This window comes from Phasianus colchicus, chromosome 1 (genome assembly GCF_987193195.1).
Source record: "Phasianus colchicus chromosome 1, bPhaCol1.hap1.1, whole genome shotgun sequence".
Classification (NCBI taxonomy): domain Eukaryota; kingdom Metazoa; phylum Chordata; class Aves; order Galliformes; family Phasianidae; genus Phasianus; species Phasianus colchicus.
This window is the reverse complement of record NC_143436.1, coordinates 145,597,710-145,625,642: the sequence shown is the minus strand read 5'-3', so window position 1 is coordinate 145,625,642 and position 27,933 is coordinate 145,597,710. Positions and strand designations below refer to the sequence as shown.

At 38.4% G+C, this 27,933-nt stretch overlaps 1 protein-coding gene across 1 annotated transcript; it reads left to right on the top strand.

Moving 5' to 3' along the window:
* The first annotated feature begins 121 nt into the window (after positions 1–121).
* On the top strand, positions 122–27,660 carry TM9SF2 (transmembrane 9 superfamily member 2). The gene is made up of 17 exons (XM_031613756.2): positions 122–446; positions 3,939–4,006; positions 5,362–5,455; positions 6,253–6,380; positions 10,744–10,873; positions 12,324–12,448; positions 13,091–13,202; positions 14,834–14,913; positions 15,008–15,116; positions 15,239–15,371; positions 15,602–15,721; positions 17,807–17,864; positions 18,500–18,659; positions 20,187–20,338; positions 21,372–21,483; positions 22,100–22,271; positions 26,238–27,660. Exons 1-17 carry the CDS (start codon positions 309–311, stop codon positions 26,303–26,305), a joined length of 1,959 nt encoding a protein of 652 aa, XP_031469616.2. The 5' UTR covers positions 122–308; the 3' UTR covers positions 26,306–27,660.
* The last annotated feature ends 273 nt before the right edge of the window (positions 27,661–27,933 follow it).

Here is a 27,933-nt window from a genome sequence, read left to right as displayed (position 1 = left end):
GCTCAGCGGGGCCGGGCCTCGTCGCCATGGCAACCGGAGCGGGAGGGGCGCAACCCGGAAGCGAACGCGCAGGGCGGCCCCGCGGCTCGCTCAGGCCCCGCCCTCTCCCTCTCGGCCCCCGTCGGGCGGGCCGCGCGGGGTGACGTGTCCGAGCGCCAGAAGCCGGAAGCGGCGGCCGCTCGAGGCGGGGGGCGACGCAGCAGCGACCGTTGGTGCCGCGGGCGCGCGCGAGGCGCCGAGGGAGTCGCCCCCCCTCCCTGCTTCCCTCCCCCTCCTCCTCCTCCGCCGCCGCCGCCCGCCCGCCCACGATGGCCCTGCGGCCGCTCCTCATCATCGTCGCCGCTCTGGCGGCCACCGCGCCGCCTCGCCCCGCCGCCGGCTTCTACCTGCCGGGCCTGGCGCCCGTCAACTTCTGCGAGCCCTCCAAGGAGAAACCCGAGTGCAAGGTGAGCCCGCCGGGGCGGCCCGGAGCCGGGCGGCCGCGTTGAGGCAAGGAGGCCTCGGCGCCTCCCGCGCCACTGGGGCCCGCCTCGCTGCGCGGCCTGAGCCTGCCGGGCGTCCCGCCGCTCTTCTTCTCTCCTCTTGCTGCCTGGCTGTTGGCGGCACGAGGGCTGCCGCCCTGCGGCTCGAAGCGTGACGGTAACGCGTTAGTAGATCGCGGGGCTGCCGGCTCCTCTGCCGAGTTACTGTCATCTTACGGGAGCGGCCCGCCCATCTCCTGGCCCTTGTACGTGCTGCACCGAGCGAGCGTTTCCAGCTGGTCGTTGGTCAGAGGTTAGCAGCTGCTGGTTGCAGGTTGAAGGCAGGTAACCAGACAGGGTGAGCGTGCAGTGACAGCTGTGTCTTCCTGGCTGTCAGGAGTCTGCAGCACAGAGCTGCCCCATCCCAAGCACCCTGATCCCAAACTCTCAGTGATGTTTAAAGTTATTTTCAGTACCTAAAGGAAGCTTACAAACAGGAGAGGAATCAACTCTTTGAAAGGGTAGATAACTGCAGGACAAGCGGAAATGGTTTTAAGTTGAGGGAGGGAAGATTTAGGTGGGATGTCAGGGGGAAGTTCTTTACATACTGACTTACTGGTGAAAAAACTTCACTTAACCGAATAGCATATTTGTGAGGATGCTGGTTAATAGGGGTGTGTTCTTAAGGCAGTTTTTGCTCCTTTGGGTGAGCTTTAGAAGCTGTTTGCTGTTGTTATGACAGAAATAGTAGCAGCTGTACTTTTCTCATTTTTCTCAAGTGTGTTGTTTAATTCTGACTGGTCAAATCCTTTTCTAAGCACGTAACCATGGATTCCTTCAGTTTTCTTTCCACACTGCTTCTGTCATGGCACCAGAATGCTCTGTGGATGTTGTTTTCTGGGATCGTAGAACTAGTGTTTGAAAGCGAACTGAGGAGATCACAGAGCACAACTTTTATTCAAGAAGCAAGACTGCTGCCAGCACAAGACCTGGTCAGCTCTGCCTTTGTTTAAGCAAGCCTTGAAAACTTCCAAGGACAGTGCATCCACCACCTGCTACAGTGTTATGCTGCCCTCCTGACGAAATATTTTTCTTCACCTACAGGTGAAAGTTTTCAAGCTGCACTCTGTAGTTCTTCAGAGCATCCCTGAAAAACACTGGTGTTTTTAAATTATTCCTGGTTTAGGTTAGGATTGTGTTAGAAGATTTTTAAGCAAAGCAGGTTGTCTGCTGTCCTTTCGTTATACCTAAGATGCTTATGGAGTGATGCTGCTCAGGGCATCGTTGCTTTATTTCTTTTTTGCCCCTCATGCAGTGTCCACAAAATGTTTGAATCCTTATCCTGAAAATGTATCACTTTATAAACGTGTGATTGGACAGTTAATATAAATCTGTCACCAGTGGCTAGCTGTACATTTTAGGATAATCTCATCAGCTGTATTATTCTGAATATCTGTTTCTGAGTTAAGCCACTTCTTGTTATTCCTCTACCTTGTGCCAGCCAGGTTATGTACTGAGTGAGATAGGGGCATGTAGTAAGTCTGAATTATTCTTTCAGTTGAATTGCCCCCATTTAGTGTAGTGTGTGGTGAGGAAAAGATAGTACACGATGAGATAATTGCCATAGCATAATATTTATCTAAGTGGGTACAATTAAGCTTCCTTGTACAACATTAATTTTTCATGTATTCTAGCTGAGTTCTTAGAGTTGCCACCGTTGATTCAGTAATACTGAGTTCTCCCCCATGTGAAATTTAGATCTACAGGCCGCATCTCCAAATAGTCCTGTTTGTCTGTTATGCTCTCTGTGGATCTCCTGTTCTCTCTTGGTGAGGTGGGATGTGATGTTGTTAAGTGGGGCACACACCCATAGCAGCACAAGAATGATGAGACTCACAACTTCTCCACCTTCCACTTGATCAAAGTCAGTTTAGCTGCTTTTCCTTACTTCTGGTTGGAATATAGTCAGAAGTTGGATGTGATCTGTGCAGACTGAAGTAACTCTTCCCTGAATATTAAGAGTCCTTTCTGTGGTTGAAAGCATTTGTGTATGTGTGTTTGTGTGTGTATGTATGTGTATATATATGTATATGTGTATTCTTTCTCTTTTTTTGTGCCATGCCTCTATAAGCCACTGTAACTCACTAACAGCAGAAAACTAGTCTAGCATATATACATGACAAGGGTACGCAAGCAGAGGTGAGCAGCAAGACTACATGGCATAGGGCACTGGAAGAAGGAGTGGTAATGTGTTTCACTGACTAAGTCAATGTAACAGTCCACAGCTGCCCTCCTCCCTTGGATCTGCATCCTAAGTAGCCCATGGACAGGAACAGTGTATCAGTCAGGCACAGTACCGGGCTGAAGTATCTGAGCATCAATGAACGTGAACAATTCCGTGTTTTTTCTCCAGAATGTCTTGCTTTGGCTAATTGAGAATGACTTTGCATGAGAAAGTCTTCTTTTATGTGAGAAAATAGATGGCTTGCTGTTGAGAGAGGGGTCTTGCTCCTTAATGCATTCCCTTTCCTGTCTCCAGCTCTTACCTAACTGCACAGTAAGATGGGTCAGTTTGCTTTGCTGCTAAAAACTGCCTTTATAAAAGTTTTCTTGGATAAGATTTGGCTTGGGTTTTGTTTTTCTTGTTATTTTCACCATGTAAATGGATTTGCAAGTGCAAGTAGATAAATGCCAAAACCAGCTTAAGTTAAGCAGTTGAAATATAGAAGGACTGTGGGACTAGCTTAAGAGAAGAGGTTTTGGTACTAAGGGAGAAGAGAGAGACCTCTCATTAGCAGTAGCTCACTCCATCTGTAATTAATGTGAGTAGGCCACACTTTCATCTGACAGCAGACTGGATTTCAGGTTCTTACCCAGAATTTGTTGGAGTTGTTGATTAACCTTTATAAAAGGTGAATGTAGATATCCTTGCCATGTCTTTGGAAAACACTGCTTTTCAAACTTAAAATAGCATATCAATTTTTTGTTTAAATCACCACAGCTGAGTTTTTGGTTGCTTCAGAAATGAAATTGTGGACCAGTACACATGTACTGACCTGATCCCTGCTCTTCACCGTATCCTTTTAAGACTAGTTGTGCAGAACTTACGATGATGGCTAAGATAGCTCCAGCTGCTGCATTAAACTAAAACTGGCAACTGTGATAACTGTATTATTCTCGTATCTGATTTCTTGCTATCTCGTAGTCTGTATGCTTATGTTAGCCTTCAAGTGGTTTTGTCATGTGGTCTCTGTTTTTCTCATGATTAGATATCTGCCAGGCCCGTAAATTAAATGCTATCATTCATTATATGAGAATCTGCATTTCAAGATACACAGTTGCGTAATTCTCATCTGTCCAGTGTGAGACTTTCATTTACCTTATTGACACAAGCCTATATATGTGTGTATATACATGTATATAAAACATATATGAGAACAGATGAAATATAATCAGTGACTATCTTGATTCTTTCAGTCTGGAATCGAGCTGTTTGTGAACAGGCTTGACTCTGTAGAGTCTGTCCTTCCCTACGAATATACTGCGTAAGTATCTTGTACTGTATGTATCGTTCTGGTTTTCGTTTCTTCCAACAAGATGAATTGCATTTATCTTTAAGTGTTATTAGTGCTTTGATATAGCTGTTTGCAAATGAGGAATGTCCATTTTTTTTTTTTCCATTTTAGTTTTTATTTTTCCATTTTTGCTTTTTGTTTCCATTTTTTAATTAAACGATTTGCGAATCTCGAATGAGTTTCCAAGAAATGGGTTCTTCATTCCCTATTTCTTGGTTTTCTTTGCAGATTCTCTCCCTATCTCTCTCTCTCTCTCTCTCTTGTAATTTTATAGGGCAAAGTATTACTGCTGTCTTTAGTAGCCTATGCCAGATGAGTTAAAGTGGTAACGAGGTGTGAACTTTCCATCAATTATCTTAATGAGGTGTTAAATGCTTTCTCGGTATTCATCGTGGGAGTACACAAAATATGTCTGTGCTCTGTACAAATAAGTAAAGTTGTTGCTTCGAAAAATACTTTGCTATTTCATATCGAAGAGATCAAGCACTAGATTTATCCACATCTTAATGAATACAACCACGAGACATTGAAGTTCGGAAGAACATGGAAGGTGTGCTATTAAAAGATTCGGTGACTGAAAGTGTTGTAACTTTTTTATTTAATGGCATTGTTGTGAAGCAGCTCTTTGATGGTTTTGTTTTATTATTTTCTGCCAAGAATCTGGTTTGCATGCTTTTTTTTTTTTTTTGGCTGTCATGACATGATGTGAAGGCTTAATTCCTGGCTAAAATTCCTGCACAGATGGGAAACCTGCAACTACTAAAGGAAACATTTATTCTCCTCTAATTAATATAAACTGAGTTCTGAAATAGCCAATCGAGAGGCTTGACTTCAGGGCTTTTCTTGTTCCTTCTGATACCAGAAGAATCGAGAAACTGTCTAAGAGTCAAGGTGGAGTGCTAGAAAGTAGGTGTCCTTTAATAATAGCACTGGATGTGTGGGGGGTGCTCTCCTCCAGTCGCGCATGTCTTGCATGAAAAAGGTCTTCAGTTTCTGTACATTCAGAGGCCTTTCCTGGAGCCCTTCCCTACACATTCCGTAAGATACAAAGTCTCTCAGGTACCTCTCTTATCTATTCAGTACAAAGAAGCAGACCCTTCCACTGTCTAAACAAAGGTTATCTGTTAAGGGATTTATCAAGCTGCAACTTGTATCACTTCCCCCAAATTGGGCTGTGATTTTCACACTTCACAGATTCAAATAAAAAACTGTTGTATCTATAGTTCCTTTACTTGTGATGATGGTTTTGATTTGGGGTACTGTATTGGGTCTGACATTTACATCTACTAAATTTTATTAATTTTGCTATCTTTTCTATAATTCAGGTTTGATTTCTGTCAAGCAGAAGGAAAGAAACGTCCATCTGAAAACCTTGGCCAAGTGTTGTTTGGAGAGAGGATAGAACCGTCTCCTTACAGGGTTTGTTCTGTGAAAAGGGCTTTTATTAATACTTATAATCCAGTGTAACCAAAAGAGGTCAGAATCTTGAAGATCCTTTCGTTAGGGCTTTTTAGGATTTCAATATCCGAAATTCCACATAATAGAAATCTGTCATTTAACCTAACTTTGCATAGGATCATAGAATCACTCAGGTTGGAAACCTTAAAGATCATTGAGTCCAACCACATCCCAACCGTACTACCCTAACTCTAACAACCCACTGCTAAATCATGTCCCTGAGCACCACATCCAAATGGTTTTTAAACACATCCAGGGATGGTGACTCAATCACCTCCCTGGGGAGCCTATTCCAGTGCTTAACAACCCTTTCTGTAAAGAAGTGTTTCTTGATATCCAGCCTAAACTTATCCTGGCACAACTTGAGGCCATTTCCCTTCATCCTGTTACCAGTGAGAAGAGACCTACCCTGCTTGTAAAGCATGTGCCCTGAAATACTGTGAAGGTTTTCTTCTGTCTTTGGAACCTCACTTCTCAGCTGAAATTTCTCTCTTGTTAGAGGAAATTGAGTACTCTTACTCTTGAAAACCAGGTCCAAAAATTGGGATCTTACAATGTGCTTTAAGATCACAAAGGGATTTTATAGTACATGCCAATATGAAAAGCTCCTCTGTAATGTCAGTGTATATGGTCTTGATAATTCTTTTTATTATACTAGCATACACAGTAATAAGTATATGGGGGAAAACTTGTTAAACTCTGAAATTGCAGAAACATGCTTTTACTAATCTTTCTTCATATGTATTTCATTTTTGTAGTTCACGTTCAACAAGAAGGAGACATGTAAAGCTGTTTGTACAAAAACATATGATACCAAAAAGCCAGAGGATAAGCAGAAATTAGATTTTTTGAAAAAAAGTATGCTACTGAATTATCAGCATCATTGGTAAGTTGACATCACTTCATGGATTGGTTAGTCTAATATATTGTTGATAATTAATCATAGAATCACAGAATGGCGTAGGTTGAAAAGGACCACAATGATCATCTGGTTTCAATCCCCCTGCTATGTGCAGGGTCACCCACCACCAGACCAGGCTGCCCAGAGCCACTTCCAGCCTGGCCTTGAATGCCTCCAGGGATGGGGCATCCACAGCCTCCTTGGGCAACCTGTTCCAGTGCATCACCACCCTCTGTGTGAAAAACTTCCTCCTAATATCTAACTAAACCTAAATTAATGTAGTTGGTTGTTTTGTATTTGCATGTTAATACAGATTCAACGTGAGGCTTTTGCACTAAATCCACTACCATCCTGTTTTTGCAAAAAAATGTTGCCTTAATGTATTCATTTATTTATTTTTACTTAAGAGCACACACCAAGAATGAGTGCTTCCTCCATGGAAACAAGTATGTTTCCAAACATAGCATGTGATTATTTTTTTTTTCTGCTGGTTGCTCACTGTAAAGTACTGCAATTTCTTTGCACCTGTAGGTGTAGAAATTGGTTGGAGGTAAAAATTGAAACTTTCAGTCTATTTTTAGGTCATCTTTATTCTCTTCAGAAGCCTTTGCACTCTCTTTGTAATGTTTTGCCCAAGAGATGGGATCAGTAGTTCAGAGTGTATGAAGTTTCTTTTTTGTATAGGATATGGAAGCAAAGGGTGGCCAGTGAAAATGAGCTCATTAACTTGAGGAACACGTATACAGTGAATCTTTTTCTGATCTCTGAGACCCTATGTAACAGATACAAAAAATAAAACAAAACTGGAAAAAAAAAAAACCATCTAAATTATCTTGGAATGTGCTGGGGCTCTGTTTCTGCTTGGATGTTGAGGTTCTCTTCTGATGGTTCATAAGGTTGAGGCCATATGGGATGTATATGCTGAAGTGATGCTGATTTTTTTACTTAGGACTTAGCCATGCTCTGCACCAAAATCTAGGAGCTGGGAAATGTTTATCTGCAGGTTCTGTGTAGATGTTATAGATATATACATGGATATTTCTGTCTGTAGTGCTTTGTATGTTGGTGTTCTGTGCTAACAGCAGCCTTTAGGTGCGAGTGTAGAAGGAACAACTTAGGCATTAAGTTATCTGAGCTTTCACTTTGGCATGTCTTTGGAATAAGCATAATTAATATTGCCCAGAAGATTCCAAATACGTACTGTCTGCTTCACTGAAACAAAAACTGGTTTTCATCTAATTAAATCAAAAGATTCTGAATATATTAGTAAGAAAGCAGGTTAAATGTTGAATGTTGCCATTGTCACTAGATGTTTTTCCTCTAATACCTCATTTTGTTTGTTCAGTTTCAATGCAGCCATCCACAGTGAATAGGCAGTGAGTGCTTTTTCTGCTGTTTTTGGAAGCTGATGCTGTACTGTCTAGGGGTAGACTGTCTCACTGATCTGGATCTTCTTGGAAATCTCTTGAAAGTCAGTGAGGTTGCAAGCTGATAAACTAGATGAGAGGTTCACAGGCAGCAGCTCGTGTTTAGTGAACAAGGGAGTAAAAAAGAGCTCTGAAAGATGCAGCTGTTTTTGCAGGGATTTGTAGTGTATACGTCTAATGCTGCAATAAGTGGGTCTTCAAAGATACTTCATTTGGTTATATTCCTTTTAAATCTTGCAGGTGTTTATAAAATTTGCATCACTTTGAATTTCACTGGTTAGTCTTGGTGTGGCATAATGCTTAACCTTTAAAGTCTGTCTGTGTTTTGGTGTGTACATGAAAAATGAAATGAAAAATTCCCCAAAGTTACGATCCTATCACAAAACCTGCTTGCATCAGGTCTCAAATCTACTTAGCATATTTAAGAATGTTTTTTAGCCTGTACCACAAACTTGATAAAGATATTTCAATTCAAATAAATGTTCATTTTTCAGTGGGAAAACTTCCCTTTCCAGTACTCTGAATTCTTATATTTTTAGTTACTTTAATAGCAAAAAATTAAACAATTGAAACACTAGTTCTACTGCTGCAAATCAGTAGCATGAAGTATCCATGTTTATGTCTGTTACAGTAATGACAGTCCCTCATCAACCACAGATCCACAGGGTAGAAGTGGCTGCATTTTGTGATTCAGAAGCGTAATATAGGATTCAGATACACAGGGATCAGCAAGGTGTAGCATAAGTGAGGGTTTGATAGAGGTTTATTATCAGGCTTCAGTGTGTCATAACATTTCAGGGGAACACAGATGGTGCAAAGTACTTGTAAGGTTTTCAAGGCCACTTAATAAGATTAGTAATTGACATACTGAATTGGACTCAACAGCAACGGTGATATCTTGTCTCACCATGTTCATCACCAGATGTTCTTGGAAGACATATAAGAATACTTGGATAGCTTATTTGCTCCTCGTGTATAATCTCTTCAAGTCATTTCAAATGTGAAGATTAACTCTGAAAAATGATTTGCTTCTTAAATTATCAATTTGCTCCAGCATTGCAGATTGAAGGCAGCTTTGTATGCCTTTGCTACAGAAGATGCAGGGGAAAACCTTTATCCCAACCAAAGTCATTTGCAGTAGGTTAATGTGTTACCTGTTATTTTGCTTTACAAAATGGAGGTGTGAACAAAACCAACCTCTTGCATATGTTATGGAGCTAGAATTTCAAATAAGAACCAAGTTGTAATGACTTGCACCTGGAATAGCTGCAAATCTGCAGTTTAATTGTGCCCTGTACAGCATGGCTAGGCAAGTCAGATTCGGTTGATGCTTCTGCTGTTCATTGCTCTGCTAGAGACTGAGAGCCTGCAAATTGTGGTTTTGAAAGGGGCTTTTTTAGAACTTCCTTCTGTTGTGTCAATATGAGTCAATATTGCTACCTAGCTCTGTATGGTAGCTAATGGTGGGGGTGATGCAGACCTCATTATTGTTTTATCAGCAAAGGCACCACGTGTCACTTAGGAGTTCTTCATTGTTGGCTGAAGTCCTAGTTGTGTGTGAAGTACCTAATGAGACCTTGGCAGGTATCTGTTTACATTAACAGCTTAGTAATCTTAAAGACTGTAATCTGGAAAAGCTTAATTGTAAAGAATATTCAGCAGCTTGATAAGTTTTACAAAAACGTGTCTTGTTAAGTTTGTTAGATGTCCTCTTTTGGTTTGGCAACGCCCAAGAGTTGCATGTTGTCTCGTCTTCATGTGTGTCATTTACTAATTGAACCGTACAAATATATTTGGGAGCAATTAACGGTGCTTTAAGGGTGGCTGCTGAATTTTAAATCTTCTTTGAATAAAGTACTTTTGGGATTTATCTTCCAGCTAGTTAAAACACTTTGTGACATAAAGATGCACATTCTTAATGCTTTTCTTGTGCTAAAGGGGAATTGGGCATGATGAGTATCTCTCAATTTAAAAGTATGTTTTTAGTAGGTTTTGTTGTTTGTTTTTTTGATATGTATATGTACTATTTGCAGCATGTTGGATAGTATCTTAATGTCCCACTTTATTTTTGTGTAAAGCTTTTGATGTAGTCCCATGCAACTTTCTTGTCTCTAAATGGGAGAGAGAAGGTTTTGTGGGATTTCAGTGATAAGGAGTTGGCTGGATGGCCCCATCCAAAGGCTGACAGTTGATGGCTCAATGTCCAGGCAGACACTAGTGACATGTGATGTCCTTCAGGGGTCCATACTGGGACCGTTTAATATTTTTATTATTTATATGGATAGTGGGATTGAGCATATCCTCAGAGAGTTTGCAGATGATACCAAGGTGTGTGGTGCAGTCAATGTTTTGGACTGAAAGGATGTCATCCAGGAGGAGTTTGAAAGGCTTGAAAGGTGGGCCTGTGTAAACCTCATGAGCCAAGTGCAAGGTCCCACACCTGGGGTGGTGCAATCCTAAACATAGATACGGGCTGGTTGGTGAGTGGATAGAGAGCAGCATGGGAAAGAACTTGAGATACTTCAAGCAGTGTCGAGAAACATGTATTTCTGAAGAGCAATTAGAAAGTTGGAGGATTAATAATGTATATTAATGTGTGAGCAGTTTTTTATTTTGTGTTTTTGTCTTGAAGAAACTGGAAGTGATCTAGTTCATTTTAGCTGCTTTCCTGGATGACTTGGGTTATTTTTAAAGAAAAAATAATGAAACAGTTCATTCCTGTGCTTTCAGAGTGAAAGAGCTTTATGATTTGATCTGTGTTTGTAAGGGCACTTTAGAAACTGGCTCAGTAAATAGAATGCTTTGGTGGTCACCGAGTAGGCCATCTACTTCCTACACACCTACCTATGGATTTGTCTATTTTTATTTGCATTATGCTGTATATTTTGAAAGATGATGAAGTGTCAGTATATAATTCACAGGATTGTGGACAACATGCCTGTGACCTGGTGCTATGATGTTGAAGATGGCCAGAGGTTCTGCAATCCAGGCTTTCCCATTGGCTGTTACATTACAGAAGATGGCCGTCCAAAAGATGCCTGTGTTATTAATGTACGTTTGAGTTGGATTTTTTTTAATATCCTCTTTTTACTGTTCTAAAGAATTATATCTATGTCCTGTTTCTATGGTGAGTCCTTACTATCTTTGTTCCCCAAAAACTGACTGTTTTGATATATGTGCAGGTATTATAATCTTTAAGTCTCACCTCAGCTTGTCTAAGAACTGTCTCCTCTATTGTATAGTAGTAGAGAAAGGCTCAAAAAGATAGAGGAAAGAGAAGAATGTGAACAGTGCGTAGAATACAAGGAATGCAGGAGAAATACATTGTCCTTCATTGCCTGTGATGTCTAAACTTTGAAGGGCTTGAATTTTACATTACTGTGAGATGAAGTGTTTCATGGAAACAGTTTTCTACAGGCATTTTTCTCTGCATGGGAGCTAATCATTCTTGAAGGAGTGTTTCTCTTAAAATGATGTGGACTAGTGGAAAAAGACATATAAGAATATTGAGTGAAGCTTCTCTTCCATGTCAGATGGGTCCTTTTGGATTAACTAGTGGAATTCCAGATAAATACACTGTTAGTGTTATGGAGATAAGAATGCATTAAGAAATGTAAAATGTCTTTAGCTTATCCCAGACCTTTTCCACAGAGAGATGATGACTAAGAAGCAGGTCTTTTGTTTTACCTACCAGATTCTAATTTGGTTTCTTTTCTTGCACAATGTGAAATCAATTCAGACTCCATATAACTGGATGGCTGAAATATATTTGTGATCAAATATGTAATCTGGCAATATTTCTTAATCTTGTTTAAATATTTGTTTTTAATTTAAGGGTAATAACTTTTGAAGGAGTAATTGAAAGACTGTAGAAGAACACCTTAGAAAAATAAAAACCAGGCTTCTCATTAGAGCCCTTTGTAGAAAGGGGTGGAGACAGAACACCCTGCCAAAGTACTAACAAAGCTGCAGTAAACATAAAGCTTTTAACAACTTGTTTAATGGAATGATTTTCAAACTGAAACATCCCTTCATCTGAGATGTCTATTCAACATATTGAATATTGTTTACGATGAATCTTTGGTTTTAAACGTGGAAATGGTTCAGTCACAGACAGCAATGATTTGCATTGTCTTAAAAGGTTTGGTTTAATCTATGACAAACATACACCGTGTTTTAAAAGAACTAATTGTTTATCGAACACATCTAGTTATGAAAGTTGTCACATGGCTGTCAATTCAGTTTGCTGCTCAAGCTGAGTAAAATGGAAACATTGTCAGTTCCTCTATGATCTCAGGTTCTGCTCTCAAACTGTAGTTCTGAGCTTTTTTTTTTGAATGCAATAAAGTAATTCACTGTCTTTGTATTCCCGGAATTGTGCATGCATCTTGTTGGGAGAACTTGACAAGAAAACTATTGCAGTATAAAATTAAATTTTGTAAGGCTTTCAAGTGTCTTTATCTTCTTGATTTTTTTAACTTTTTTTTTTTTATCATTTTAGTCAGAATTTCATGAAAAAGATACTTTTTATATCTTCAATCACGTTGACATAAAGATATATTACCATGTTGTGGAGAATGAAGCTCTGGGAGCAAGACTTGTTGCTGCTAAACTTGAACCAAAAAGGTCAGTATTAAGAAATAAGTTGTAGTTGATCAGTGATCCATCCCAGCACAATTGCTTTGGTTTGGAGAAATCTTTTCAGGTATGTGACGTGTACGTTAGCTTTCCTCTTGATTGATGGAGGATTGATGCAATCTTACTCTGAATTTTGTGTATCTTTGTGCAGTATTTCCTACGTGTGCCAAAAAAGATAAAATGGAACTGGGAAGTAATACGTGTTAAGTGAAGTAACCCTGGTAGAGAATGGTCTGTATCATCATCAGTGCCAAAGGCAGGAGTAATTAGAGTGCAAGTTTTGATGTCTTCAGCAATCAAGATCTGAATGCAGTGATAGCACAAATATAGCCATCAGCTGTTCTGGTGTCTGTGTGGCCTTTCCACACTGTTTTTATTATTACTGATGCTGTGTTTTAGAGAGTGTGTTCCTCTGTAGTTATGTTTTAGGAAATATACTTTTGTGTAGACAGTTTGTGTCAAAATGTCCTCCATTTGTGACACGCTCCTGAAAGTTGAGGCATTAAGAAGTATTACAACGTTTAAGGGAAGAGTCGTGGATGAAATTGATGCTTGTATAAAATAAGCAAACGATATCTTAAAGCTGCTTCACTAACAACACCATTCATTCTGTGTTTTTTCTTCCTGCAGTTACAAGCATACTCATCCAGACAACCCTGATTGCTCAGGAGTGCCTATGGATATAAGCAATAAGGCCAATGGAGAAGTCAAAATTGCTTACACGTACTCAGTATCTTTTCAGGTGAGTGTTAAGGTTTTTTTTATGTTAATTACTTCTTAAGATAAAATCTTTTGTGTTAGCTATCTTTATAATTCTGATTACTAAGATTATTTCAGAACAGTACCTTTGTGGTTTAAAAACTTAATTTAAACTGAAGTGTGATTTGGGACCTAAATGCATGCCTTACAATTTTGCATACCTCCCCACGCACCCTGAAAAATGCATGTGCAGCTTTTAAAAGAATCACACTTTCTATGTCTGTCTAGACTGTCTGGCAGATTTTTTTCTCACTCTAAGCTCCAACTTTCTCAAAACTGTGCATTTTGGCAAATGAGTGGTGTAAGCAGTCCTACAGGAAAAGCTTTATTTTTTTCCCAAGGTCTTCTTCCCATATACATCTGTAGGAAACTAAGAAGCTGGTATTCTTCATCCCTCTATTCTCTGAAGGCACAGAAACAGTTCATTGGGCAAATGCAGGGAGCAGTGATGCTTAAATGTGTCTCAGTAGGATGAACAAGCAAGATGTACCTTTTAAAATGGAATTTCCTTAAAAAATAATAATAATAAAATGCCCAAGTATTAGTCCAAGACCTGTATTGTTTCTCTTATACAAATGGCATGCCCAGCTACATGTGTGTTTTACTGTCTTGTGCACAATGATATGTGACTTGGAGGTCTTCCTCTGGAATTCTGTCAGGTTAGTGGATCGGGTCAGCTCAGGAGGACGGGAATTGAGGGAGTATAAGTTGGAGAAAAATGTGATTCTATCCTAGAATTATTGTTAAGGATGAGAAACTTGTTGCTTGCCTTGAGATACAGTTTTACTGCCTCTTGTAGGTACTTGATCTTGGCTATTACGTACTGTAATCCATTGCTTTGGGGTTTTTTCAATCTTCAAAAACAGCTTTACTTCAAAGTGCTTTTGCTTAACTTACTGAAATAACATCCTGTGAGAAAAACACGTGGCTGTTTGTATTCATTAATAGTGGTATTGATGGTTTGTTTAGTAGTAACGTTCAGGTTGATTAGCACTGTTTATTCTTGTTTTCATGTTTACTGTGAAACGTAAAATAAAGAAGTGCTGTCTTAGAAGTGTTTCTGATACATGAATATTTAGTCTGAATAAGTATCATCAGTTGAAAAACAGCAAGGAAAAAATTTCCTTCTGTTAACAACATAAGTTTGTAGTGTTGTCTTCCCACCTGTCTTGCAGCTTTAGTTGACTGTAATTGGATTGGTAGTTGGTGCACAAAACTGTGCGAAAGCAGGAGGTAACTTGGGCTTGAACAGTTGTGTTCAAAAAGAGGACCTTTAGGCTGAAGGCTGTTCATATAGCACAGCTTTGTCTCTGAATATGGAGTGTGTTGACTTGCATACGCTAAAAAAATTGATTTTTTCAATTAGATCATTAGTCATCTGAATTCATGGGAATTAATTGAAAGCTCATGCGTCTTAATATTATTCAGAAAATGTTTTATTCTAGATCAACTCTTAAATCTGTTTTTAAGTTGTTATTCTTAAAATATTACATTTAAGCCATTCCAAATTAAGTCTCAGTTCATCCTGAGATTTAAGATAGCTTTGCATGAATATAAACTCTTGAATTTAAGTTGGACTCTGGTTGTGTCTGAAACTGATGTTTCTTCTTTCAGGAAGAAAAAAATATAAGATGGGCATCAAGATGGGATTATATTTTGGAATCCATGCCTCACACTCATATTCAGTGGTTTAGGTGAGAAGAAAGTTTGTCTTCAAGCATACTGTACCAAAATATTTTAACATTGTGATGTGAATGATGACTCGCTGCTGTTTTTCAATCATTGCAGCATTATGAATTCCTTGGTGATTGTCCTTTTTCTGTCTGGAATGGTTGCTATGATTATGTTGAGGACTCTGCATAAAGACATTGCAAGATACAATCAGATGGATTCCACTGTAAGTCTGAAATGTACCTCCTCAAGTATATTTATAATGTAATTTCTTTCTAGTAGAAGTTATTTTGTGACATGTACGCAAGTGTGATTTACTGTATTAAAATAAATGGGTTTCCTTTACAGGAAGATGCGCAGGAGGAATTTGGCTGGAAGCTGGTTCATGGTGATATCTTCAGGCCCCCGAGAAAAGGAATGCTGTTGTCTGTTTTCCTAGGCTCTGGCACGCAGATCTTAATCATGACTTTTGTTACACTGTGTAAGTAATAAAATGGGAAGGAGTTGGTTCTGTAGAAACCATCTTTTCAGTGCTAATCGTGTGTAAAAATAGCAGTACGGTTTTGTCTACAAATGTCTTAAAGTCTTAAGATTAAAAACAGCTGAGCTGATACAGTAGACATACGAGTTTTTATCTTAAAGTCTAGGTACAGTAAGTGGTGTTAAGTCCACTGTGTAATTAATTTCTTAAATTGTGCATCTCCTTCATAGTTTTCGCTTGCCTGGGATTTTTGTCACCTGCTAACCGGGGAGCTCTAATGACCTGTGCTGTAGTTTTGTGGGTACTGCTTGGAACTCCAGCAGGTTACGTTGCTGCCAGATTCTACAAATGTAAGTAAAAGTTATTTAAAATGACAAGGCTTAAGTTCATTAAAGTAAATTATCGTCATAGAACTGACTTTTATTTTATGGTACTGTTTGTAGTTTCCCTCAGGGCAAGATGGAGAAATGTATTTATCTTAACCACAGAAAATACGTATAGAATACTGACACGGTTAAACTGATTTTGGTGTGATCATGCTTAGAGACCCTGAATTGCTTTTGCTGCTATATACTTATGAAGTTACGGGGGAAATTATTTTTACTAATGCTAATTACTTCTGACGATTTTGTACTTATCTTTTCCTATGGCTGGGGGAATGCGGACCCTTAACTTGCTTTTAGCTTTAGCTGTTGACATTGTTTGATAATACTTTTTTTTCCCAATAATGAACTCCTGTTCTTGCCTGAGATTAGTGGGAGAATAGTGCTTTTCAGACTGGATGTGGGGTGAATTAGCAGAGTTCTGTAGTTGCAGCGTCCCAGTGGTATTTGGACACCAGACAGTAAGTTAGTTGATACTGTTTCCTTCCCTTACCCTAACCAGCTATCATTTCAGGGCCTGTCCGCTGACCAGAGCTAGTTTGTACCTGGTTTATTTTATGGTTAAGTGTGCCATTATATACAGCTTATGTTAATTACCCTACATGAGGTACAGGATTGTTTATGACTAAGCTTTTTTTTTTTTTTTGGACTGTTTGGACTATTATAATTCTGAAGATATAGTGCTAGAGAATTCATTTCTGATCTTGAACCTGGCAGTCAGCATTGGAGTTCTTCACTTTCTTCTGACCATTTTATAATTTTCCTGTGGGGCACCAACTGGACGAAGAGTCTTCGTTCTGAAGGGAGCTTTCCCACAGTGGTAGTGATGGCATTTTTGAATTTCTCTTCAAACCAATTTTGTTTAAATAGAAGGAGACTTAAATGCTACTACATTCAACAGCGTTCTTGTTTTTTTTTATATCATGTTGGATATTTTGTATTTTTAGAGATATTTTGAAGTTTTTGGTGGTGAACTGAATTCTGTAATTTTAGTGGAGGTGATAAGAATTATATTTCCTATTATAGTTGTCTTGAGTTCAGTTGATACGTGACAGCTTAACTGAATATTTAAGACAGTGAATGATTACTCCAGAGAGATTCTTGTTGCAATGAATGGTGGCCCTTACCCTATGTAGAGCATGTCAACACTAATGTTTTTCCTTGCAGTGCCAATAAAATACTGAGAGACTTAAACAGCAAAATACAACTGAAACAGTTATCCAATTTTAAAATGTTTTTATAATGCTGCATTTAAAAAGTGAAGCCTGAGTTGAAAAGAACTGGTTAATATTAATTACCAGTGCTGTGTTCTACCAAGATTTTTTGAAAGAACAGAAAAGTAATTAAAATCGTTCCAACCCTAATCACTGCTGAGTCTTAAAATTAATAAATAAATAAATGTGTCATTAGGGCACTGCTCAGCTGGAATTCCAGTGGGATATTTTCGTTTGAAAGTTCTCTGACTAGAATTTTTATCAGTATAGTACAAACTCTTAAGGATTTTTTTTTAATAAAGCTATCCTAGGTCTTTCGGTATCACCAGTGCTTAATGCCATTAAGATTTACAAGAAGGAGTGATGTTCTTTTAAGCACTTGTCCTAACTTGTAAAATTCTTAGACAAGAGTTATTTCAAGAAAACAGCTTAGCTCTTATTTCACATATTTATATAAATGTTTTACTAATGAAACCCGTGTTCAAAGGCTAGAAAACTTGAAATTCTTGATCATAACTTTAACAGGTTTAAACTGTTTTTTGAAGACTTAAAAGTACTTCAGATCTTCTTCCTTAGATAAAGTGGTCAGAGGCCCAGTTTATTTACTTGAATATTTTTCTCATGGATCTGAGAGTTTTCTTTGCTCTGAATCTTTGTCATCAAGCAATATGATGAGGGAGTTTATTATTACTAGAGATTTATTTTACTGTTTGAAATTTGAGCATGATAGCACATTATTTGAGTATTTGCAAGCTAAGTGTAACAGCTAAATGGACTGGAAAATTAATAGTTGTGAGCTTAATGCACGTTTTGATGACTGTCAAATGTTTTAATATAGCATTTGGAGGTGAGAAATGGAAAACAAATGTCCTGCTGACATCATTCCTTTGTCCTGGGTGAGTTGAGAATATAGCCATGATTAAAAGAATTAAATTGCTTCTCTGACATGCATAGCTAATATTCTGGCTTCAGCTGTACAAGTAAATCTTATTACATTGTCCCTTTGTTCCAGAAGCTATAAGAACATGGAGGTGCATTTGACAAAGATAACTGTGTTAATGGCACATCATACTTAGTTGCTTTTTATCTAAGTTTTATGTTTACTTTTGCCATGTGAAAAAAACTGATTTAAGAAAGAGCAAAATTATACTATTAAGTTTCAGACGTACTTTCTTTTCCTCTCTATGCTGTCCTTCTGACCACACTGTAGTTGGCCTTACATGGTGTCATACACTGTATAACCACTGTGTTAAATTTTTCTACTTAATCACAGCAAGCAGTCTTACCCTGAAGCGTAGTTAAGACAAGCATATATTTGAAATTGCTTAGTTGGAATGTCAGCTCCTGCTGAAGTTCAATCCCACTGGATTACAAAAGAATCGCTAAGCTTGACCTCTTCATTTGGATATTTTTTGTGTCACTTGATTGTAGGAGATTTGCACTAAAATCCTTATACGGTTTTATTGTTTTGTTAAGACCTTTAAATATTGAGAAGTATTTCTATGCCCTAAGTGTGTGATGTGTTTTTCAGAATCGTGTTTGCGGATTTTTTTATCATGAATCTTATTCTCTGGGGAGAAGGCTCTTCTGCAGCTATTCCGTTTGGTACTTTGGTTGCTATTTTGGCACTCTGGTTTTGCATATCTGTTCCACTGACGTTTATTGGTGCCTATTTTGGCTTTAAGAAAAATGTAAGTATTTCTTGATATACAGTGTTGTTGTTTTTTAAAATATATGCATGGCTATGACTGAGAGAGCACCTAATCTAGTTCATGTTGTCAACTCCAGTCCTGTTCTGTTTCTTTAAAACTGCATTATGTACCTGGTCTTGAAATTCCAAGACTTGGATATTAAGTTGTTGAGTTGTGGTGATATTTCTGATCAGGCTTATTGTTGTATTGGATTGAACGATTGTTCCAGGTAGTGCAGCGATCTACTGCATTCAGCTACTATTTCTCTCGTTACCAGAAAATTCTGTTGACCAACCAAGTATAAAGGAAAGCAGCTTATGTGTTTTCTTTTGTTTTCCCCTGTGTATTTTGTTGCTGTTCTCTGTCTACAGAGTGAGACAAGAAGGGTATCATCTTCTGATCAAGTTGCAAGTTCTTGTGAAATCTCTTCACTTAAGTCTTCTGTAAATGATTATTGCTGCTTGGCAGACACTAAATGCATTAATTGGCATTTCCTCCTAAACTGACCAGTTTTCTTACTTACATGAGGGTTCTTTGTGACATGGGTGACCAAACCCTAAGCAGTGAAATCAGTGGTTTTCTTTTGCTTGAAAAGTGATTTACCGTGCCCCATAAGCTTAAAGATCTGTAAGATTGGCTAACTCTGTATTTTTCCCCACGTATAGGCAGCCTTCATTTCAGCTCTCTGTAGAGTTCGTGGAATGCCTTCAGAAAAATATTTGATTATACTGGAAGGCTTTGTAGGTCAATTGTAGTTATCCTATTCTACTTAACTGAAAGTTAGTGGATTTTTTTTCTCCTGCTAACCAGGTGGAAGTTCAAGCAGAAAAACCTTGTAAGTGAAAAAACCTGTACAGAGACAGTTCCTTGGGGGGGAAAAAGAAAAAAGGAAGGTTATGACAAGGTAGTGTGAACGGTGTCACAAATATGTTAAAACAAGAAAGCAAGTACTGAGCTGAAATTGTCGATTTTCTTGAAGTGATCTGTAAGAAAGGTGAAAGATGACAAAGTATGCGTTCATCTGCCTTAATTTTTCCTTTCCACCATGCTGATTTGTGCATGTAGCTTAATTAGACTTGAATTCAAGATTAAGGTGTATAAAAATTGCCAAATTTTACTCTGTAATTCACTCTGTAAGTGTACCCTAATGTGATTCTTGGAGTAAATCCTGAAAAACAATTTGCAGAGATTTCTAGAAGGAGAAACCAAGAGTGCAGCACCACCACTCCCAGGTCAAACAGTGAGAAATTTGTTCCAGCTACACAACAGATCATAGACAGTCATAAAAGAGGAGGCTCAAAATATCTGTTGCAGTATTTTTAGTAGGAGCTCTCTTTCAGCTGTTTTGCCTTGCAGATTTTGTTAGCTGAACTGGTAGGAAACGCACGTGTAATGGTAGATGAGCCTGTGTATATTCAGAATATATTAATAGACTTCCGCCAGCGCTCCTGTCAAAGAGAAAGCAAAATAAGTAGTGGTGTAGTTTGACTTGTTACTTATCTAGCAATGTCTTCGTTTTGTTTGAAGGCTATTGAACACCCTGTTCGCACAAATCAAATTCCTCGTCAGATTCCTGAGCAGTCGTTCTATACAAAGCCCTTACCTGGAATTATCATGGGAGGGATTCTGCCTTTTGGGTGCATCTTTATCCAGTTGTTCTTCATTCTGAACAGTATTTGGTATGTTAACCACAAACTAAATTTAACCTTCTGTGTCATAAAAGGTTGTAATTTCTATGTGAAAGTTTATTTGAGTTGCATTGACTGATTTTGACGGATACAGAATTACTAGAGTACTGGCTCAATAAAAATGTAAATGTTTTTTTTTTTTTTTAGCATTTTGTGGTTTAGAAGATACTCAGTGCCTGTGTTGCTTGCTGAGGTGTATGGAGAAGGGTCTGTGATAGGCATAGTAATTTACAGCCAGCCCACAATATTCAGACACTAGAACGACTCTGCTTTCTTGTGGAAGCTGCTCTAAAGTTGACATATGCATATAACTTGAGAGTAGAAAGCATGTCATAAGTAAGCATGTGATCTGAGGGTGTTTATTGGTTCAGGTTTTTTACTGTTGGGGTAGAAAGCATGGCTACAAAGACTTCACAAAAATTGTTCTCCTTTCAAAGGCATCATGGAGTAATTCTGTTAAATATCAAAAATAATGCGGCTACTCCAGTTCAAGTGAATTTTGATGTGAGTTCATAGCACGCTGACAAACCAATCTACTGTAAGGATTTTGTCTTCCTCCTGGCACAGTTTAGTTACTGGATGTCTTTAAACTGTTTCTGAACCTTGAATAGGTGCTTCCACCCAGCATACACAGCTGAAGCATTTGACATTTCTTGTTATTTTGCAGCTCTGCCCCTTTGATTGAAATGTGAGGTGAAATCCAAGTTCTGCTGAAGAGGTCATGTTGACTTCACTGGAACTGTAACTTCACTCATTATGTGTAGTCAGTTTCTTCCCTAAAATCCCAAACACCAGCAGCATGCTTGGGGCTCGCTTTCTCGCTGTTTTCAGACTGAGCTGTCAAGGCTCTTACTCTTGATGTAGAAAGCAAATTAGTTAATTGTATGGGCATGGAATTAATAGTGCCTCAGTGAGAAAGGAAATACCTTAAGGTGAAGGTGATATTACTGTGTACAAAGGAATAATATCAGTACAATGTCCATTTTAATTTTTTTGATTATTTTTTGAAAACTCTCTTCAATAGGTCTCACCAGATGTATTACATGTTTGGCTTCCTGTTTCTGGTATTCATTATTTTGGTTATCACATGTTCTGAGGCCACAATATTGCTCTGTTACTTCCATCTATGTGCAGAGGTAAGAAATACTCATTAGTATTCATACTTAGTACTGCTTTAAGGATGCTTCAGAAAATGTTGAAGGCTTCTATAATTGGAAGTAAGTATTAACAGAATTTGACATAAATACAGGTATTAAATATCCTTAAACCAAGACTTTAAGAAGTGAGTCAAGCTACTTCTGGCACAGCTTGTAAATAAATAAATAATAAATAAAACCCTGCACTGAGTCAGATATATCACCTTCAGAGTCTCGCTTCCTGGTTTCTGAATCCACTGATTTTGCTTAATGAGAGTGCATTCTTTCATCTGCCCAACCTGGGGTGTAAGGGGGGATAATTAAGAACCTCCATGGTTTACAATAGTAGATTGACTTACTTGTGTTGTTTGGGTGTTGTTTTTTTTTTTGCCTACTTGATACAGATGCTTATCTCTAGCTCTGAATAATGTAGTTAAAGCACTGTTGATTTTATATATAGCTTTTCCGGTAGATCAAAGCTATGAAAGCTTACTTCTAGATAAAGCAATAGTAGAAGAAAGTTGGCCAGTAGCTTTGCGTTCAGTAGCAGAATCAGAGCATTACAGGTATATGCAATTTTACTCATATGTCTTTCTTTCCCCCCCCCCACTTCTAGGACTATCACTGGCAGTGGCGTTCATTTCTCACTAGTGGTTTTACTGCAGTTTATTTCCTAATATATGCAATACATTATTTTTTTTCTAAACTGCAAATCACAGGAACAGCTAGCACCATTTTATATTTTGGTTATACCATGATTATGGTTTTGATCTTCTTCCTTTTCACAGGTAAGTACTTTTGAACTTTGATTTTAAATGTTGAGTTTACCTTCAGCTCTCCATAGGAGAAGCCTTGGCAAACTTTATCTTGGTACAAGATTACGAATTTAATATATATCTATGATTTTTTTCTCTTGATTTGATTTTTTTCTGAAACTTTGTAACACTTTTCCTGTTGCACTGAAGAAATGGCAGAGGAAGGGCAGAGAGACATTTTTTTGATACAGTGTTATTAGAGTTTTGTCATCTTTATTCTGAGTTTCTGGACAAGCATGTGTCTTAAGTGCTGTACTGCTCTTTGCTCATTAGTGAGATGAGGTGACAATCTTCCCTTTATCATCATCTTCAATACTTGAAAGGAATTTCCAGTCAGGTATGCTTGTCCCTTGTTTAGGGTGGAGGATGCAGGAAGTCTCCTTTCCAATGTTCATGAAAAAAGTTACCACGTGGCAATTCCTCAAAACACTTAAAATACTTAATTCTGTTCTAGCATTCCCTACAGAGTAGTATATTTTCTAAGCTGTTTTGAACTGATCAGTGCTTAAAATGATTTCAGGTTCCACCTTATGAAGGAAACCTAATGATTTCTAAAGCTTTGATGCAGTTTTATGCATACAACTTTGAAGGCTATATTTTGCAGCCTCCTAGAGCACAAATGGTTTGCCATCAGAGCTTTTAATAGAAATTCCATTAGAAGTAGAATTTTCAGTTCCACTGAATGCAGAGAAGAAAAAATGTTTAACTGGAGAAAATGAACATCACATATTCATTTCAAAGAGCTTGCTATTTCAAAGCAGTTTGTGGTTCCTCATCTCCATTCAGTTGTGGACAGGAACAGGAATCTCCAAGGAGTTTCTTGGGTCACTGATGGTTGAAAAGAGAGAATGTGATGTTACAAAAAAACCTTTTAAAAAGCTCTGTCCCAATAGTGCTAGGCTTGCATCTGTGTCTTTTAAATAGTCAATTTAACTAATTTGGGCCTTGCTAGCATGTTTTGGAGGTTGCATATCATCTCTACTTTTATCTGTATTTTGTGTGATGATTAGCAAGCTGTTCTGAAGACACAGATCAGATTCTGTTTTCCTTCCTCGCTCTCTCTTATTGCTCTGACTTTCTCTTAACCTTTTGTTTCTGATCTTCTGATGGGTTTTACTCATAGTCTCACTGAAGTACAGAACTTAAGAATGCATGATTGTTTGACTTGGAACAAATGTACCCTGCCACTGTACAATGCTGATGCTCCTCGCCTGCATCAGAAATTGTGTAGCCAGCAGGACTTAAGGAAGTGATTGTCCTCTTGTATGCAGCACTGCTGAGATCACACACTGAGTTGCTTGAGGGTATGCAGAGAAGAATAGTAAAGCTGATGAAGGGACTGGAGAACAAGAGTTGTGAGGCTGAGAGAATTTGGGGGGTTAGGTCTGGAGAACAGGAGGCCGACGGAAGACCTCGTCCTTCTCTGCAGCTAATTGAAAGGACTCTGCACTGAGGAGGGTGTTGGTCTTTTTTCTCAGGTAACAAGCGATAGGGCATGAGGAAATGACCTCTAGTTGTGCGGGGGGAGAATTAGGTTGGATGTTAGGAAGAGTTTCTTCATGGAAAGGGTGGCAAACATTGGAAGTGGCTGCCCAGGGAAGTGATGGAGCCCTGATCCCTGGAGGCACTGAAGAGATGTGGCACTAAGGGCAAGGCTTAGTGATGGGTCTTAGTTTGTCATGTTGATAGACTTGCTGATTTCTTTTCCAACCTAATGATTCTATGATTTCACTTATATCAATGTTTAAACGTAGTGTATGCTTAAAGTCTCATGAAAAAAGTGAGACCTTATGTAAGTCTACAATCTTTAGTTTAGTTTCGTTACCTTTTCTAATAGATATTTGGTATGTTTGCCTTTAATTGTGGACACTTTGGGCCAAAGCCAGAATTGCATTTACAGAGAAAATAAAGGGGACCATTTTTTTCTGTGCTGAGACTTTTGTTTTAGCTGCTTTTCTGTACCTTCCACACATGATTTCCATCTTTCATTCAACCTTGTTCTCTCAAGCCAGTCATGTCAGATGGTGCCTTTAAAAGGTGTGCAGTGCACTCTTTTCCTTTGCTCACACATTCACTTTCAGTTGATCACCACCAACTGGCTGTGCAGTGCCTGCCAGTGAATTTGGGAAATGCTTTTCAGGATATGTTCACAGGGACGCAAAGAATAAGTGATTTACTCTTAGACCTCTTCAGATGCTTTTCTGCAGTAGTCATTTGTATGTAATTGGGACAGTGGAGATGCAAGTCATGCTCTGTAATTCAGGCTTCCATTTGTGTGTTGAAATTAGGGGAGAATATAAGTAAAATTAACCGTAGGATTAGAACTTTGAAGAATCATATGCTTGATGGCTGTTTTTTTTGTGTTTTTTTTAACTTCCCACAAGAGTAAGGGTGAATTACCCTGTATCTTAAGGGAGCAATTGTATTTCTGAACATATAATGTAATTCTGTCCATTTAGCTTGGTATGCTAGTATGTGTTCCGAGGCGGGCATTTCCAGTTCTCTGAGATTCACTGAAGCACTCAGAGATAAGGGTTTATAGAAAACATTAGATGCATGTTCAAGGGGTTGTGAGTTCTCCAGATTTTTAAATGTAAAACCATACTAGCAATTTAGCAAAAACTGCTCCTAAAGGCAACTGACTTCTTGTGTCAGGATGATAAAGAAGCTAAAAAGAGAAAATCATAATTGTTGTATCAAAACTATTCTGCTGCTGCTTACTCATCTGTTAAAAATTGTCAGTATCAGGAAGGGTTCTGATGGTGCCCTGCTGCTATGTCAGCGTAACACATGCTTCAGGCACTTGCTTCCATACTGCATTCCAGGTCATTGATCAGACTCAGCAGGCAAAATACCGGGAGCTACATGACAAATCTTTGATTCACAGCTGGGACCGCAACTACGTATCATAGTCAATGAGTCAGTTAAACATCAGTAGTTTAGCAAGCGTGAAGAAAAAAAATTACTGGGATATCATTCATGGTTCTTTACTAGCTTGTGTACGGAATGAGTTAGTATGCAGCTTCTGTTGTGCCTCTTAGCAAATCTTAAACAAAGGTGATATTTCAAAAGATGGCTTTATAAGAGGTATGCAGGCAAAAATCAGATAATTGTCACGGTTTTTTTCCTGTCCTACTTTTTGTGGGAGGTGAAGGTTCTGTAACAGCTGTTCTGAGCTGCTTTTAAGTGCAGTATCGTTCTGACTGAAGCTGTGCTTTAGAGCAAAACAGTTTTAACCGAAATATTCTTTTGCATGCAAACTAGTTGATACATTTGGGCTTTGCCAATCTGTCTGTTGGAGCTTCATAAAAAGATTTTCCTTTTTTTAAGGGAAACAGTCCTTGTCGTTAAATTTCAGCTCAGGTTTGTTTATGCCTTTTGACTGCCTAGCGTATTTCAGAAGCATTAATTTTTATGGTACATAGCACATTTGTGGTAGGAAACACAAGTTGCTTAGTAACTGCACTTGAAATTCTTATTGACTTCATCTGAGCAAGAATAGCGCTCTAATTTCCCGAGACCTTAAGGTATAACTAAGATAGGTGAACTTCTTTTGATGCTATTAATCTAATTGATTTGTTAAATCAAGTTTTCTAACATCTGAGCAGACCGGGTAGAGTGTGCCAGACTGGTAGCTGAGGTGGGTGTAATGGAGCAATATGAAAGAGCTGGCCTGGGGAATCATGAAAGCGACAAGGAAAACAATTGGTAGGAAAAGAAATGATGCAACTTAAAATGAGTTCTACATGACATCTTTCTGATTGTGAAAATTGGGTACATACAGATTAGTTGATGCCTGTAAAGGCCGGGTTCCGTCTCTAAGTTTATCTGATCTGATGGGTACACTGAAGACTACAGATAGCAGATTGCATACATAATTTGAAATTAACGTCTACTGCGTGACTTCTCCTAATGTGTAACCTTTCTTTTATTTCTTAGGGACAATTGGATTCTTTGCATGCTTTTGGTTTGTAACCAAAATCTACAGTGTGGTGAAAGTTGACTGAAAAAAAAAACAATGTAAAGAATTAACACGGAAGAGGTTAAATCTTCATGAACATAACTTAAAGACCTGATCTACGTGATGAACTTGAGCTTTATCAGAAGTGTTGGCTTTCTGTTCTTTGAGAATGATACTGAATATGCAGCTGCCCCAAACACTTTCTTCCACTAACACGTTTGTATTGTGACTTAACAACCTGTTTTCATGCAGATCTCAATGAAGATCAGAGTTACAATATTTATGCATTTGTAAATACAACGATACCTTAAAATAAACGTTAAATTCTAATGGCAGAATAGAACCGGCTGTATTACACAACTTAATGATACTTCTGATTAAAGTACAATTGTAAATAGGATTTTCTAGCTTGGTAGGTGGGATGAATTATTTTTCTTTGAGGGAAATGAGAACTTTTTATTATGCTAACTTTGAAGGATGACTCTTAAGAAGTGTCGCTTTTAGTTTGGATGTGATTTTTATTTTTTACTGGTATTATGTCCACAAATATTCTGATTTCTGTGACTTCATTAGTTTCAGTGTTCTTGGCCTTTTAAACTATGTGCCTCTGAGTCCTTGAATTTATAAATTCATAATCTAATAAATATTGTAAAAATGTCTTCAGTGGGTCATTAGCTGTTAAAAAATTCATTCACTGAATCTGTAAATACAGTTATATGAGAGAGGTATGCATAAAGATTGCACAGAGCATTTGATGGCATTTTCTGCAACGTTCTGTATGTTGACACACCTTTAGATCTGCAGTACGTGTTAGTTGTGTCACACGGCTCTAACACTGCCGTTGTGTGGTTGTGGCGCGAGAATGAAATGATGCACACACTTAGCAAAGACACTGCAGCATTCAGCCAGTCCTTAGCCCAGGTTCTTGTTCAGGAATTGCTATGGAATGGCCAGTATGGTGAGATCTTAATGCATGAGTCAGCATTCTCTACTGCTCCTGCTTTTGAAAGTTCTTGATGAAGCATATGGCAACTATTGCTGACTGTACTTAGTGTACATTTAAAAAAAAAAAAAGCCAATTCCTATTTTTGCCTTATACTAAGAGACTACTGTCAATTTCAGGTGACTAGCATTTAACTGATATTTGCTTTTTTGAAAATGGAGCATTATATTCATATGTTGTTCAGTAACTTAGATTCAAAACACAATTTGGCATTTGGCTTTTGGTAATTTTTTTTTCACAAACCTGATAAAATCTTACTTCAAATCAATCTTCATGTACCGTTTGTCATTCATAAGGTTGGTTGTTTTTTTTTTTTATCCTTATTGATTTGCTTTTCTAAAAAGACCTTAACCTAGTGATGCTTGAATACTGAACCCAATAAAAATATCTTTGGTTAAGGTACTTTGTCATTATTAACCTCCTGGAAGCTGCCATGTAAGAATATTTCAGATAACATCTCCTGAACTATTGTGCTACACATCCCTGCTAGATGAACCACACCTCTCATGTTCTGCATATCTCCAACCACAGCTGTGTTCAGATGCTGTGGACAGAATTGTTTTCATGCCCCTCCCTGCGCGCAATCACTAGGAAATGCTGATTTCAGATAACTCTTCCATGTTTTATGTTCAAAACAGGAAAGGGTGAGTGGTTGTACTTTACAAATGCCA

Bases quoted from the DNA above. Each gene is read 5' to 3' on its own strand.
- TM9SF2 (XM_031613756.2), top strand. From the start codon at position 309: ATGGCCCTGCGGCCGCTCCTCATCATCGTCGCCGCTCTGGCGGCCACC. The intron at 15,722-17,806 runs GTAAGTAAAAGT...GTTTTAATATAG, and splicing joins TGCTGCCAGATTCTACAAAT to CATTTGGAGGTGAGAAATGG. The intron at 21,484-22,099 runs GTAAGAAATACT...CCCCACTTCTAG, and splicing joins ACTTCCATCTATGTGCAGAG to GACTATCACTGGCAGTGGCG.